This window comes from Thamnophis sirtalis, unplaced genomic scaffold (genome assembly GCF_051295495.1).
Source record: "Thamnophis sirtalis isolate CommonGarterSnake01/CBP01778 unplaced genomic scaffold, rThaSir2_p1.2 scaffold_9, whole genome shotgun sequence".
NCBI classification, from domain to species: Eukaryota; Metazoa; Chordata; class Lepidosauria; order Squamata; family Natricidae; genus Thamnophis; species Thamnophis sirtalis.
The window spans coordinates 68,647,073-68,662,474 of NW_028261389.1; the positions used below are offsets into that span (position 1 = coordinate 68,647,073).

The 15,402-nt window shown below is 43.8% G+C and overlaps 1 protein-coding gene across 1 annotated transcript in view; it reads right to left on the reverse strand.

The window, feature by feature from the left end:
* Nucleotides 1-10,417, reverse strand: part of TTLL12 (tubulin tyrosine ligase like 12) — a 31,396-nt gene extending 20,979 nt beyond the window's left edge. Inside the window, exons 1-2 of the mRNA XM_087722200.1 lie at nt 10,259-10,417; nt 1,554-1,723 (exon numbers count right to left, since the gene is read on the reverse strand). Of these exons, the coding sequence (XP_087578326.1) occupies nt 1,554-1,723; nt 10,259-10,378 (290 nt within the window). The 5' untranslated portion in view covers nt 10,379-10,417. The remainder of the gene's footprint in view (nt 1-1,553; nt 1,724-10,258) is intronic.
* Between the last annotated feature and the right edge of the window lie 4,985 nt (nt 10,418-15,402).

Consider the following 15,402-nt stretch of genomic DNA (forward strand, 5'->3'; position numbering starts at 1 on the left):
ATTTTTGCCCTCCCCAGCCCTCAGGAGCACTCTGGAAGCCTCCTAAAGTCTCTGCACAGCCATTTTTGCAAAGGGGGCGGGGTTTCGGTAGGCCAAAAATGCTGCATTCAGTGTATAAGATGCACCCAGATTTTCAGCCTCTTTTTTTAGGGAAAAAGGTGTGTCTTATACTCTGAAAAAATATGGTAAGTCTAAAAGCAAAGCAATATTATTATGAAGTTTAGCTTTATTCCTTTTCCACTTCAAACTGCAGGTATCCTTTGACTTAAGATCACAATTGAGCCCAACATTTCTATCGCTAAGTGAGACAGTTGTTAAGGGAGTTTCACCTCATTCAATCATCCTTCTTGGATGATCAAATCCACCACAGTTGTTAAGTGAATCACTGCAGTGGTTAAATTAGTAACATGATTGTTAAGAGGAGCTGGCTTTTCCACTGACTTTGCTTGTCAGAAGGTTGCAAAAGGGGATCACATGAGCCCCGGACACTGCAACCGTCATAAATATGAACCAGGTGCCAAGTCTCTGAACTTTGATCATGTGAACATGGGGATGCTGAAATGGTTTTAAGTGTGAAAAACTGTCACAAGTCACAGTTTTCAGTGCCGTTGTAACTTCAAATGGTCACTCCATAAAGTGTTGTAAGTGTTCCACATGGTCCAATCTTTCACTGCCACGAAGATAGACTCCTCCCATCCAGATCTGGCCAGGTGCAGAGACAAAAATGACCTTGACTTTCTAAGAAGAATGTTATTATGGCTACATATCACCCTCCCATTTTCCCACAGTAGAAAATGTGGGAGGCCTTAAATCCACAAAGAAAAGATGGCTTGCAGCTCTGACAGGAAGTCAAAGACTATCTGTATTCCCCACATACCTTATATACAAATTTATTGAAGTTATCATAACATACAGTAAAATTGATAATGATATTTAAAACAATTACTAGTCCACCTAAAATTCAGAGGACCTTATTTCAGGTAACCAAAAAAAAAGAGCAATCCCAAAATAAAATTAAAGCCAAGTAAATAAATAACAAAATGCAGTAAGAACAAATATATTAGCACCAATCCGCTCTCTCCAAGAAGAGAGTATTTGGATCATTTGGTGCAATGACAGAGAAAATCCTTTCCTACACCACACATTCTGGATCTCTCACAACTGTGGAAAACTGAGGCACCTACCCAATTTCCCAATCTTAACGGGGGTGGGGGTGGGCGGGAGAGAATGCTCTCTTTAAGAATCAATAACTGGCATTAAACTATTAAATCAGTTAGCATCAGTGTCAACATTCTGAGGTTTAACTCCAAGCAAAATATTTGGTAGCAAGACACATTTGAAAACACATGTGCAATATGATGTGACAGTAAAAGGATGTTTCATTGTGGTCACGACACATATCCTGAGGTGATGTTAAGGATGTGAATTAGAACCGATTGCCCCTGGCCGCCCTCTCCTTCCCCCATTAAGATGGGAAACTAACTAGAATCCTGATCCTGCAAATACTTTGAAAGCATCACAACATTTGAAAGTATTTTCAAGCAATAACTCACCTATCACAACTTGATGCCTGAAGGCCATTTTCATTTGTGACTATCACTTTGTAGCAAAGTTCATTACCAAGATTGCATTTCCTTTTCCGTTCTTCCATTTCTTCATTACCTCTTTGTTCATCTGCTTCCTCCACCTGCATTATCCCAAAATATTCACCAGCATCGAAGACCTAGAATCATAAGCAAAGATATTGACAACTGAAGAGAAAACAGCACAAATTGATATCGTGCTTGTTAAATATTCTTTTAAGTCAAAGAGCAGGTAGGAGCACCAACCAAACTTGGCTACCCGCATTTTTTGGAGTATAAGACGCACCAGAGTATAAGACGCACCAAGGTTTTGAAGAGGCAAATTTTTTTAAAAAAAGTTTTTGCACTCTGCAAACTTCTAAAAGTTTGTATTCTTTCCAAAAAAAGGGCATGAATAGCCTTTAGGAGGCTTGTACAGTGTTTGGGGGGGGGGGGGGGGGAAGCAAAAACCAGCCTGTTTTTTGTGAAAACAAACCCATTTTTGTGAAAAAAGGCTGTTTTTTGCTCATTTCTGTCCTCCCTGGCCCCCAGGAGCTCTCTGAAAGCCTCCTACAAGCTATGCACGGCCATTTTGGTGAAGGGGCGAGGTTTCAGGAGGCAAAAAAATGCTGTATTCTATGTATAAGACGCACCCAGATTATCAGCCTCTTTTTGAGGGAAAAAGGTGCGACTTATACTCCGAAAAATACGGTCATCTCAGAAAAACTAAGCAGTTTCTAACTTAACTAATACTTGAGGGGGACATTCATTAGGAAATACCGGGTTGTGGAATACAAGTGGATATCAAAATACTTTATTAGAAGACGACAATGGCAAACAATCTCTGCCTTGCTGTTAAGGAGCTAGATGGCATATATTTTTAAACAGTAATAATAACAAAAATAGAAATTAGGCTGTTGGTTTGAGTTCCAAGCTTGGCAATCTGGCTGCAAATATTTTGTCACCATTCAAGGAGACATTGTCAATGTGTTTTGAATTGTGCTCATCTGTCAGAACACAGGCCTTTAAATACCTTTTTATGAGATGCAGATTACTCTGAATGTTATTTGTTCGGATATTTCTGATTCATAAAAATTAAATTTTATTTTGTTGGATAGGTTCCAGTATTCAAGTCTGTTAACATCCATCTGGATCTTGAGTGTATCTTCTGGAGTGTTGGCTATTCCTGCCAGCTTAGTGTCACCTGCAAATTTGATGAGTTTCACTTCTATTCCTTCATCTAGATCGTTTATGAAGATGTGGAAGAATACTGGGCCTAAAAGGGAACCATGGGATACCCCACTGCTTCCTTCCTTCCATGTAAAGGTAGTTCCATTGAGGGCTATATGCTGAGCGTGATTTGTCGGCCAGTTACAAATCCATCTGGTAGTGATGTTGTCTATCTTTTTTTTTAAAGCATCCAACCCAAGACTTCTGCATGACTGCAGAGAACAAAAGCGGTAATGATTGAACTTTGGTTCAATCTATGGCTTACTATGTGTTATCTAATTGCTCCACTTCCCACAAAATCAATGAGCCAATACAGAGTTTGGATAGAAAAATAGCTTATTATAGCTTCTCACAAGCATTGCATGACGTTATGGCTGTATCGAGTTTCAGCTCAGTGAACTTCTTTGTTAAAAGATTTAACTGTTTGGACTTGGCTTCCAATGTGTTGCCTTTAACTGTCTCCTTTGCTTTCTTTATTCTACCCTTCCTCCCAACCAAGCCAGCACAGCCAGAGTTACAGGTAGTTCTCAAACTTACGACCACAATTCAGCCCAAAATTTCTATTGCTAAGCAAGGCAATTAAGTGAGTTTTGCCCCATTTTATGGCCTTTCTTGCCGCCATTGTTAAGTGAATCACTGCAGTTGTTCAGTTGGTAATACAGTTGTTAATTGAATGTGGCTTCCCTGTTGATTTTGCTTATTAGAACGTCATAAAAGTTCACATGACTCTGGGACATTACAACTGACATAAATGCATGCCAGTTGCCAAGCTTCTGGATTTGATCATGTGACCATGGGGATGTTGCAATAGTCATATGAAAATTGGTCATAAGTCACTTTTTTCAGTATCATTATAACTTCAATGGGCCACCAAAGGAATGGTTACAAGTCAAGGACTATCTGTACTTCAAAACACCCCAACAGCATTTGCTTGAGATTCATTAAAGCAGCTACATCTTTTTCTGAGATCAGAGCTAGGGAAGCTTCTGCTGTAGCTGTTCAATCTTGGAAAGAGACATGGCTGCTTTATTGCACGGGTCGCCAACCTTTTGGACTTCAGGGACCACTAAATTCATAATTTTAAATCCCATGGACTACTAATATGATCTGCTTAATGACCGGCTGGGTGGACGTGACAAGGTGGTCATGTTACTGGGTGGCCAACTCGATATCACTCACGTCAATGGGTGCCTTGCCAGCTTCTACTCGCCACTCCTTGCCTGCCCACCCAGGCTCCTTAGGGCCCCAACAGGAAGCAGTTGCTGGAGCTAAGAAGCCACCATGAGAAAGAGTTGGCAAAACAGCTCAGTTCAAATTGGATCTGACCGCGACGGGGACTTAGCAGACATCCCTCACTGAGGACTACGAGCATAGGCTTTGCAAGCAGAGGGGAGACCTGCAGGAGTGCAAGGCCAAGTACTGGCGCCTCAGCGGGCTGAGATGGTCAGCCAGTTCCAGGCCATGATGCAGTCCCACTGGAACAAGGCCCTCCGGCTCTTTGCCACCAGCGGCACTTCCCTCCAGCCCTAGCTCAAAGCCCCACACCAGGAGGCTGAAGCAAAAAGACCACGAAGGGGGAGACTTTCTTCAGCAACACAAACATTCATTGCACATATGTGACCCAGGGGGCGTAGTTTGAGGACCCCTGATTTAGTGCAATATGAAAAATGCAAATAATTTTTCTGCCGAGCACCAAAATTTTCTCACGGGCCACCAGTTGGTGACCGCTGTTTTATTGAGTCTAAGTTTGTACAGTAGAACCTCTGGTCACAACCATAATCTGTTCCATAACTTTGGTCGCAAACAGATTTGGTTGTGAACCGAACCTAATTTTGGAAATTTGGTACTTACAAAAAAAAAATGGTGTGAAAGAGGAAATTGGCCGTGAAAAAAAATTGTTCATTTTTTGGTGGGAACTCTATTTGGTCGTGGTCAGAAGCATTCATGACCAGATAGATGGCAGCGGCGACGGTGATGGGCGGTGGCGATCCCTGCAACATGGAACAGCTGATAGGAGGTGTTCTGGGAGGCCAATCCAACCGCCAATCAGCTGCTTGTTCTAAATCAGGCTGTGCTGAAGCTGACCAGGCTGTTTGCTGTTTGCTGCAAGGAGGCAAATTGCTAGGGAGCAGAGACAGGTTTTTTTTCTTGTTTTTCTCCCCAAAAGCTAGCTGTGTCTTATACTTCGGAGCATCTTATAATCCGAAAAATACGGTTCTATCCAGCAATTTCCATGAAATTACTTCCTTGAATCTCTCACCACAGAAGATATTTGTGACCAGAGGTTCTACTGTACTCTGAATTGAATTCACTGCTCTACTCAATCATCTTGTGGGCAATTGTGGCATAATAAAGAAATCTTACTTTACTTCTGCCTTACATTTGGTCGTTTAGAGAAATGATTAGAGCTAACATAGACATTGTTGGCATCGGTCAGTTACACTAGACAGGCAGTGGCCAGTTCAAATCAGACAATTTTATGGTCATGGATCAGGGGTGAAATTCAGCAGGTTCTGGAGAACCAGTAGTGGAAATATTGAGTAGTTCGCAGAACTGGCGAATACCACTTTTGGCTGGCCCCAGAGTGGGGTGGGAATGGAGATTTTGCAGTATCTTTTGCCCTGCCAAGCCCAGCAAGCCACACCCACAGAACCGGTAGTAAAAAAATTTGAATTTCCCCACTGTCATGGATAAATGGAAATAATATCACCAGATGAAAATAAGTAGCTAAATGTGTTGAGAATCACAGAATATACAGCAATTGCATAATATCCATCCATATTCAAAACAAGCCATTGAACACATCACCATACTACAAATCTACGCCACCCACTGTGGACTCAAATGATTATGAAATTAAAACCTGTTTACAGTGAGCTTCAATGTGCTCTCAAGCAAATATCAAAAAAGGATCTTTGATACATTATGGGCAATTTCAGTGTAAAAGTAGGCGAAGGAGAATTTGCAAGAATTCAAGTTTGGGCTTGCTGAATGGAATGAAGTTAGCAATTGTCTACTGGAATTTTACCAGGAAAAACATCTCAGCATAACAAACACATGGCTTATGTAACACAAGCAAATTTTATGCACATGGACAGAACCAAATGGACAACACTGAAACCAGACAGACTTCATTTTATGCCAACAATTCTGGAAAGGTTCAGTTGCATCTGTTAAGATACTTCCTGGTGCTGACTGTAACTCGGACCATCCGCTATTCGTGGCTAAACTGATGCTTAAACTGTGCAAGGTGAAAAAAAGGAAATATCTCCCCCAAATTCAATGTGGACAACATTTAACCTATGTTTGCCATAGAACTTAATAATAGGTTTGAGCTACTGAATTTAGAAGGGAAAGACCCAAACAAACAGTGCTGAGAGATTCAAGGAAGTAATTTCATGAAAATTACCGTATTTTTCGGACTATAAGATGCTCCGAAGCATAAGACCCAGCTAGCTTTTGGGGAGAAAAATAAGAAAAAATCCCTGTCTCTGCCCCCTAGCAATTTGCCTCCTTGCAGCAAACAGCCTGGTCAGCTTCAGCACAGCCTAATTTAGCACAAGCAGCTGATTGGTGGTTGGATTGGCCTCCCAGAACACCTATCAGCTGTTCCACATTGCAGTGATCGTCACCGCCCATCACCGCCAGCGCTGCCATCTATCGCCACCTCCATGTGTCATTTGTGGTCTCTGCACATCTTGTTTTCAGCCTCCGGGCACCCCATTTTCGGCCTCTGTGCATCCCATTTTCAGACTGTTCCAGGCGGCCCGTCACCGCCTATCCCTGCCACCTGAAACGGGTCAAAAATGGGAGGCACAGAGGCCTAAAATGGGGTGTGTGGAGGCAGTGATAGGTAGCAGTGGTGATGGGTGGTGGCTATCCTCACAGCCTGGAACAGCTGTTAGGAGGTATTCCGGGAGGCCAATCCAAATGCTGCTCCTGCTAATCAGGCTGTGCTGAAGCTGACCATGCTGATTGCTGTAAGGAGGCAAATTGCTGGGAGAAAGAGGGTGAAAAGTAAGAGCTGGCGGGTGGGCAGGACTTCAGCAACTTTCACTGTATAAGACGCACAGACATTTCCACCCATTTGGGGGGGGGTTGTCTTATACTCGAAAAAATACAGTAGGTGTCACACCAAAAACCAAACAGAATTAAAATTGGCTATCTGATCAAAATAGCTGATAAGCGAAAGGCGGCCAAAGTAGTAAGGATCAAGTCAAAAAGCTGAGTGCAATTTTCGAATGTGAAGCCAAGAAAGACAAAAATAGGCGGTGGGAAGGAAAGCGTCAACATCTAATAGGAAGAGATATACTAAGGTTATGTTTGCTGTAGTGAAAATGACGAGATCCAGCTTTTCAGCACGGCAATGAACTGTTAAAGACCACAATGGGAATGCATTAAGTGTCCAGCAGAAGATGAAGAACTGGTGAAAAGAAAATACGAAAGGACTCTATAGCAGATGGACTTACCATTAAGATGATAATGATGACAGCCCAATTAATAAAGAACCAAACATCTTAAAAGAAGAAGTAGAATAGGCCATGGAGAAATTACTGAGCTGGAAAGCTCCAGGTATTGATAAGACTATCTGTGGAATTACTGAGACCAGCGCCAGTTAACATCATCACTGCCCTATGTCAGGAGGTATGCATTATATTCAATGATCTCAGGACTGGAAAAGATCTGTTTTTATCCCATTAGTAAATAAAGGGGCAATGACAGTGACTGATCAAATGCATTGGTTTCTCTTGCAAGAGTCTGTGAAAAATCATTAAACAGAGGCTACAGAATGTCATTGATCAAGAGTTAGCTGATGTACATACTGGTTTTAGAAAGGGGTGCGGCATTTGAGATCACATTGCCAATATTAGATGGATTATGGAAAAGGCTTGTGGGTATCAAAAGGATCTTTAGATGTGATTTACCAATTACAGTAAAGCTTTTGACTGTGTAGAACACAATGAGCTATGGACAGCTTCGCAACTCACCTCATCAGGTCATTGTACACTGATAGTGACACAGACTGGTTAAGAATCAGTAAGGGATTCTGTAAGGGAATTAGATAAGTATTCTGTCCCCCTTCTCCGCTCGTTAACAGACGACAGGCAGACAAACTTAAAAGGAAAGAACTTTATCAGTTCTTGGCTCAGACTGGCTGCGAGCCCAAAAATAAACATAAATCAAGTCTCTGACCAGATAACAGAATACAAAACAAAACTCTTACAAAGCAATGCACTTCTCCAAGTGTATCCTTGAATCAGGGTTACAGAAAGCAAATCACTTCTCCAAGTGTCTTTCAAAAATAAACCACGACCGATGATCAATGAACGTTGAATGAATGAAGGAACGTTGACTCCTGCAACCAGGGCATGGCACCATGCATCTTTTTATCCCCAGAAGATGCCCCTAATGAGCCCCAAAAGACTCCCGAAAAGACCCACAGAAGACTGCAGATAAGGATGTATTTTATCGCCTTTTTTGTTCAATCTGCATGCTGAAGTGGTCACGTGGAAATTAGATCTGAAACTGCCTGGTGTTAGAGTGAAGATTGGGGGAACAACCATAATTAATTTGAACTCCACAGATGATATAACACTATTGGCTGAAAATAAGAAAAATCTAGAAAAAACGATCTGGGAAATCAAGGACGGAGTCTTAACAACAGGAAAACAAAGGTAATGAAAAGAGCTGCAGATGGACATGAGACATTTAAAATCAACAAGGAGGAAATTGAATTAGTTCAAGAATGTAACTTCCTTAGATCCAAAATTCTTTGCGATGGCAGTTCGACTCCTAAAATCAAACACAGCATAACTTTAGACTGCTCTGCAATGGTTAACATGAATAAGATCTGGAAAAGCAACGATATCGATTGAAATATAAAAAGCAGGCTAGTTAGAGCAATAGTCTTCCCTATAATGATTTATGGGTGTAGAGTTGGGACGCTACAAATGGCTAATTGAATAATTGATGCCTTTGAAGTGTAGTGTTGGCGTAAATTGTTGTGTATGCCAAGGACAGCCAGAGTAACTGACAGAGGAGTGCTAAATTGTTATAAAAACCAGACACATCACAAGAAGCTAAGTTCATAAACCGTGTCGGATTTTAATTTGGCAATGTCATGCATGCAAATTCATTGGAGAAGGCAACGGTGCTAGAAATGGTTAGAGGACAAAGAAGAAAAGCCAAAGCAAAGAACACTTCATAATATCAAATAATATCAATAATATCCAATCTGATGCGAAGTTGAACATACAATTGGAAAAAAGGTGGGTAGCCTGGAGATCACTTGCCTATAAAGTCATCAAGAGTCAGACACCATTACATACTAAACCACCATAATTGGTATAGTACATAAAACTGATTTGATTATTATTTTTTGTCTCGGAGTCATCCTTTTTCCTTTAGCCAACCTGTTGCTCCAAGTAACTAACCATCCATCCAACTGAGCTAAGCAGCCTCAGCCAGTAAGTAGCCAGAAGGGCAGGATTTCTCCCTCATCCATTGCACAACAAAGGCCGGAGGAGGCATTTGTAGAAGTCCAAACACCTGGGTTTCTCCACTCTTGGGTCTTTTCGTTCTTTTTATGAGTCAGCAAGGAAAGTCAAACCTCCACATGAGTTAAAATCCCCTGAGAAGAAAGAGGGGGGAGCCAACGAAAATAGAATGGAATAGGAACAGAATAGGAATAGGAAAGAATAGAACAGAGCAGAATAGGAATAGGAAAGAATATGAAAGAATAGAACAGGGACAGGATAGAACAGGATAGAACAGAGCAGAATAGGAATAGGAAAGAGTAGAATAGAGTAGAACAGAATAAATTAGGTATAGGTATAGAATAGGGATAGGAATTAGAATAGAACAGGAATAGGAAAGAATATGAAAGAATAGAACAGGGATAGGATAGGACAGGATAGAACAGAGCAGAATAGGAATAGGAAAGAGTAGAATAGAATAAAACAGAATAGAATAGATTAGGTATAGGTATAGAATAGGGATAGGGATAGGAATTAGAATGGAACAGGAATAGGAAAGAATAGAACAGAACAGAATAGTTGTAGGTATATAATAGGAATAGGATAGGAATAGGAACAGAACAGAATAGAATGGGACCTTGGAGGTCTTCTAGTCCAACCTCCTGCTTAGGCAGGAAACCCTACATTACTTCAAATAATTATCCAACACCATTATCCAACATTAAGAGGCGAAAACTTCCCAAAAGGGCTACTGGGGGAAACTTCCCGGGCGCAGCAGTTTTTCTGCCCCCCCTCCTCCGACGTCCAAAGCCATTGCAGCGCAAAAACTTTCCTCCTCCTCCCGCCGGACTCCCCTCCTTGGCTCCGTCCGAATAGGCCGTTCGCAGCGCGCCTTTCCTTAGAGGAACTCGGCGGGCCTCCCGAGACTTTCCGGCCCCTTTAAGCCCCGCCGGCTCTTTACCTCCCGGGGAAACGCAGCCCGGCACCCACCTCGTTCTCCAGCTTTCGCCACAGGCTGGGCCAGTAGCGCTGGGGCACCGCGGAGGCGCTGAGCGCGGGCCCGTGCAAAGCCACGAAGGCCGCATACGCGTCATTCTCGCCCGCCGCCATGCCGCCGCTCGGCCTCCTCGCCCGCCTTCTCCCCCGTCTCTGGCCGCGGCCCAGGCGGGCGGAGCCTTAAAGGAAAAGCCCGGGCTTGCCCGGGAGGCGTTGTGGTTGCGGATGCAGATGCGTCGGGACCTTCATCGGGCCTCAAGATTCTTTGGGTGCCTCTGTCCCCGATGCGCCTCCCTTCTTTGCGGGCCGAGTCCAGCGGCAGCTTCTTTATTTAGCAGCGGGCCGTTTTACGTCCCGTCGGATCCCTAATGGGGCTTTGGCCGAATCTCTTCAAAGCAGCTGGGAGGAAACTGAGGGACGAAGCTGCTTTGAAGAGATTGTGTGTAAACGCACCAGCGCGCATAAGTGCACCAGTGCATAAGCACACCAGCGTGCATAAGTGCACCAGTGCATAAGCACACCAGCGTGCATAAGTGTACCAGAGTATATAAGTGCACCAGCGTGCATAAATGCAGCATCATGCATAAGTGCACCAGAGTGTATGTGCACCAGCATGCATAAATGCAAAAGCACACCAGCGTGCATTAATATTCCAGCGTGCATAAGCGCACCAGTGTGCATAAGTGCCTAAGCGCACCAGTGTGCCGACTGTCCCTGTCCTAATATTCCCTTGTATTCGTATTCATTTCATGTTTATACTTATATCTGTTATCTAATTCATGCTTGACAAAAATAAATGAATAAAGAAAAAAATAAATTGTGGAACAAAATGGGATGGTGGCAGAGCGGGGTTCCCAAGAGCTCAAGGTGGTGGCTGTGATGGGGCGCTTAAAAAATCCCAGGTTTTAAGTGTTTCACACGTTAAACAAACATGGCAAGGCTGCTGCTATCTTAACTCTTTTGACACCCAAAGTCTGGAAAACGAACCTGAAGGGCTGCAGTGCCTTAGGATTTAGCTTACAAATGTGGGTAAACGGTATGCGTGTTGCAGGATTCAGTGAAGGTTTCAAGGAACCTTACCAGAAAATTAGTCAGGTAAGTTGCACATTTGAGGGTTTTTGTTTTTGCACGTTCTGAGTCTGAATAAATATAGGCGAGTGGCCTTAGAAGTCTTACAATGTTGCAGAAAATCAGGAGACTCGGACTGCGAGATCAAGAAATAGCTTTATTTGGCCAAATGGCTCAGACAGTGGAGACCCACATTTGACGTCTGAGCGAGGTTCATAGGGAGAAGCGTGCTCTTATAACTTCCTCAAAACAGCTAACATGGAAATATTAAAGCATTTCAACTGGTTAGGTTCCTTACTGCTAGGCAGAAAAGCATGCAGGAAACACTAGTTTCATTCTGACGTATGTGGTTAAGCCCTGTGTCTGACTTGCAAGCGAGACCTCCAACTGACTCAACCTATTTACAAGCAGGTGTTGTGGTTTGACATTTGAATTTCCTGAGTTCAAGTTTCTGGTTTTACTTCAAGACTCAGTAAATCAGTGGTGGGTTTCAAAAAAATTTCAAACCTACTCTGTGGGTGTGACCTCCTTTGTGGGAGTGGCTTGCTGGCCATGTGACCTGGTGGGAGTGGCTTGCCAGCCATGTGTTTTCCCTCTCTCTCTTTCTCTCTCTCTCCTTCCTTTTGTCTCTCTGTCCCTTTTTCCTTTTTTTCTTTCATCTCTCACTTTTTCTTCTTTTTTCTTTTTTTATTTCTTTCTTCCTTCCTTTCTCTTTCTCTCTCTGTGTGAGTCTGTGTGTGTGTGTGTCTGTCTGTCTGTCAGTGGTGGGTTTCAAAAAATTTTGGAACCTCTTCTGTAGGTGTGGCCTGCTTTCCGGGTCCACTGGGAACCTCTTCTAACCGGTTCGGTAGATTTGACGAACCGGTTCTACCGAACTGGTGCGAACTGGTAGGAACCCACCTCTGCAGTAAATGTATAACAAGATAGAAGGGATAAATGGGGTCCCCAGGAGATCCTCTAGTCTGACCCCGTCTCATGTTCACTCTTATGCCCAAAATCTCGCTTTATGTCCTGCCTTAATAAAGATTTCTTTTTCTGGTGTTCTGTGTCACTCCACTGAAAGAAAGCTCCAAAACAGCATCGTGGTCCCCTGCCAGGGTTGGAGTTCCAAATAACGAAGGTCTAGCATTAATAACATGGGGAGGGAGGAAGGGAGGAAGATACAGGTAGTCCTCCACTTACAACAGTTCATTTAGTGACCAAAGTTACAACAGCACTGAAAAAAGTGTTTGATGACCATTTCTCAGAGTTGTGACCATTGCAGCATCTCCATGGTCAACGTCATCAAAATTCAGATGCTTGGCGTTTATGACGTCATAATATTTATGATGGTTGCAGTGTCCCGGGAGTCATGTGAATCCCCTTTTGTGGACAAGCAAAGTCAATAGGGAAGCCAGATTCTCTTAACAGCCTTGTTAATAATGTGCCAACTGCAGTGATTCACATAGCAACTGCGGTGAGAGAGGTTGCAAAATGGGACAAAGCTCACTTCACAAATGTTTCACTTTGCAACAGAAATTTTGGGCTTAATTGTAGTCCTACGTCAAGGACCACCTGTATAAGAAAGCAGACAGGGCAGTCCAGCCTTTACTGTGTGCATCGGTGTCAGCTGAGCCAGGAGTGAGATGCAGCCATTCAAATAGCCATTGGGTTGCTTTAACTGCAGCCCAAGTCCACAATTGTCTGCCTCTTCCCTAGTTGGAATCCCACATCCAGTTTTGGCATCACAATTCTAAAAGGACTGTGATCGGCTGGAGCAGTTTCAGTGGTGGGTTACGACCAGTACGCCCCAGTATGGGTGTACCGGTGCCAGCTGGGAGCACCTGGTACCATTCCGGTACGGTGCTCCAGAGGGCCTACCCGCCCGCCCACACTCCTTACCAGTATTTGAGCTCTTCAGGGCTTCTGCGCGCACACACAGAGTGTATGGTGCCTGCACAATGCTCCGCTGAGCAGCTGGAGCGTCGTGGAGGTGTTGCAGATGGCAAGTACGCATGCATGTGCTGCGCACGTGAGCGCATTCATGTAGTGGCCACCGGACACCGTTGCACTGTACCGGTTGCACTGGGACCCACCATGGAGCAGTTTATAGATAGGCTAACAGAACAAAGGCAGGACTAGAAACCAGACCTGGCAGGAAGCAGATCAAGACTTTATATGCACCACTCTAACCATTCGGACGATCCTCTAGCTAGGATTCTGCCCAGTTCGGTGAACCTGTTTGAGAGGCATTACAGTAAATATTTTGAGCAAACAATGGATGTATCTCAGGTGCGGCCTGCTCAGATGATATGTTGCTGATTGTGCAAAAACAGTGATTGGAGAACAAGAGTAGACATTTCTGATTCAGCAGTCACTATACAGAGTTGGTACTGAATATTTCTAAAAGACAGTATGCAAACGTCTCCATTCTTGCTTCTTGAATTCCTCCAGGGGAGGGTCATAAAAGTAAAGATAACAGGCACAGCTATGCAAAGCCCCACTACCATGGTAGTGACCAGGGGTGGGATTCAGCCACTTCGGACTGGTTTGGGAGAACCAGATGCTAATTTTATATATGGTTCGCCGAACTGGTAGTTGAAAGGACTGGCTGGCCACGCCCACCCTGCTTCACCCCTCCCAGGAGTCTCCACGTGGCCTATTTTGGATGCCAGGCAAGTGCAGGGCCTGCGCGGAGGCTCTGGTAGTGTGAAAAACGGGCCTCCCAGAAGTCTGGAAACATTTCCAGCCTCTGGAGGACCTCTGGAGCATCTCCAGAGCTCAGGGGAGGCCGTTTTTGCCCTCCCGGAGGCTCAAGAAAAGCCTCCAGAGCCTGGGGAAGGCGAAAAATGCACCCCTTGCCACTGTGGTGCAGGAGGCCGAGTAGGCCACATCCACCACGGCCACACCAACCCAGCAACCAGTTGCTAAACCGGTTGCTAAAATTTTTCAATCCCCCCTCCCCGATTCTTACTACCATCTTGGGCAAGTTGTTTTTTATTTTGAACCCCAGATTTCATCCTCTCCATTCTATTCTAAATGTCTTCAGACAATAGAGTGAATGGCTAGTTAGCAATGTTCAGTTAACAGCTTTTTCAGTCAGCAAGGAATAAGGATGGCGCCAAACCGCCTATAATAATCTGCCCTGTTACGGAAAAAACTGTTTAGGGTAGACATCAGATCCCATTAGCTTGCAATCAGTTTTTAACACCTGTACTTTCTAAAAAAAATATATGCTAAATGTGAAAATGTCCCTATGAGGTATGAACATACTTTCATTTTAGATTATTTGGAATTAATAGTTTTGTCACCTCATTCAGATTAATTTCCATAAAAGGCAGGGGGGAATGCTCACTTAGCTTGCAAATGGGCTCACACTTGCACCAGGCTAGGAATATTGCTTGTGCAGATAGAATAAAGGGGTTGCCTTTTTTCCTAATTACTAAATTGAATCCCAAGGGATTTACATAAATCCCTACAAAGGAAAAATGTATAATTAGATTGCTTTTTACAAGTCATATATTAGCAGCATTAACTTTACAAGTTAAATGAAGCCCACGGCAGATTCCTCATTGCTCCATTCAGGTGTCTGAATATTCATAACCATGTCTTAGTTCTGCATATAAACAGGACCAGGGGTGGGCTGCTGTGGATTCGCCCGGGTTCACGAGAACCCGTAGCTAACATTATGGCCGGTTTGGAGAACCTCCGAATCCCACCCATGACAGGCCCCACCCACCACACCACACCCCTGCCACCCCACCATGCCTCTCCCAGGAGTCTCCACGTGGCTTGATGGGCTGCACCAAATGCTAGCTATTTAGCACAGCAAACAGATGGAGACGATGCTGGAAACGTGTTTATTTCCTTGCTGTGTGTTCTTGCCTTGAACTTGTGTCTCTTCAGCTGTTGTCTTCACTTTGCCTTTGCCTTGGAAACTTGCTGTCTACTGGATTGGCCTTTGCCTTAAAGTGTTGGCTTCATTTGAGTAGCTTTGGAACTCATTGGGATTGAGCTGGTGCTAGCATAGAGAATTGCTGGGGAATACCAATTGGAAGCCTTAAGACTCCTTACACCTGTGGTATGTGTGT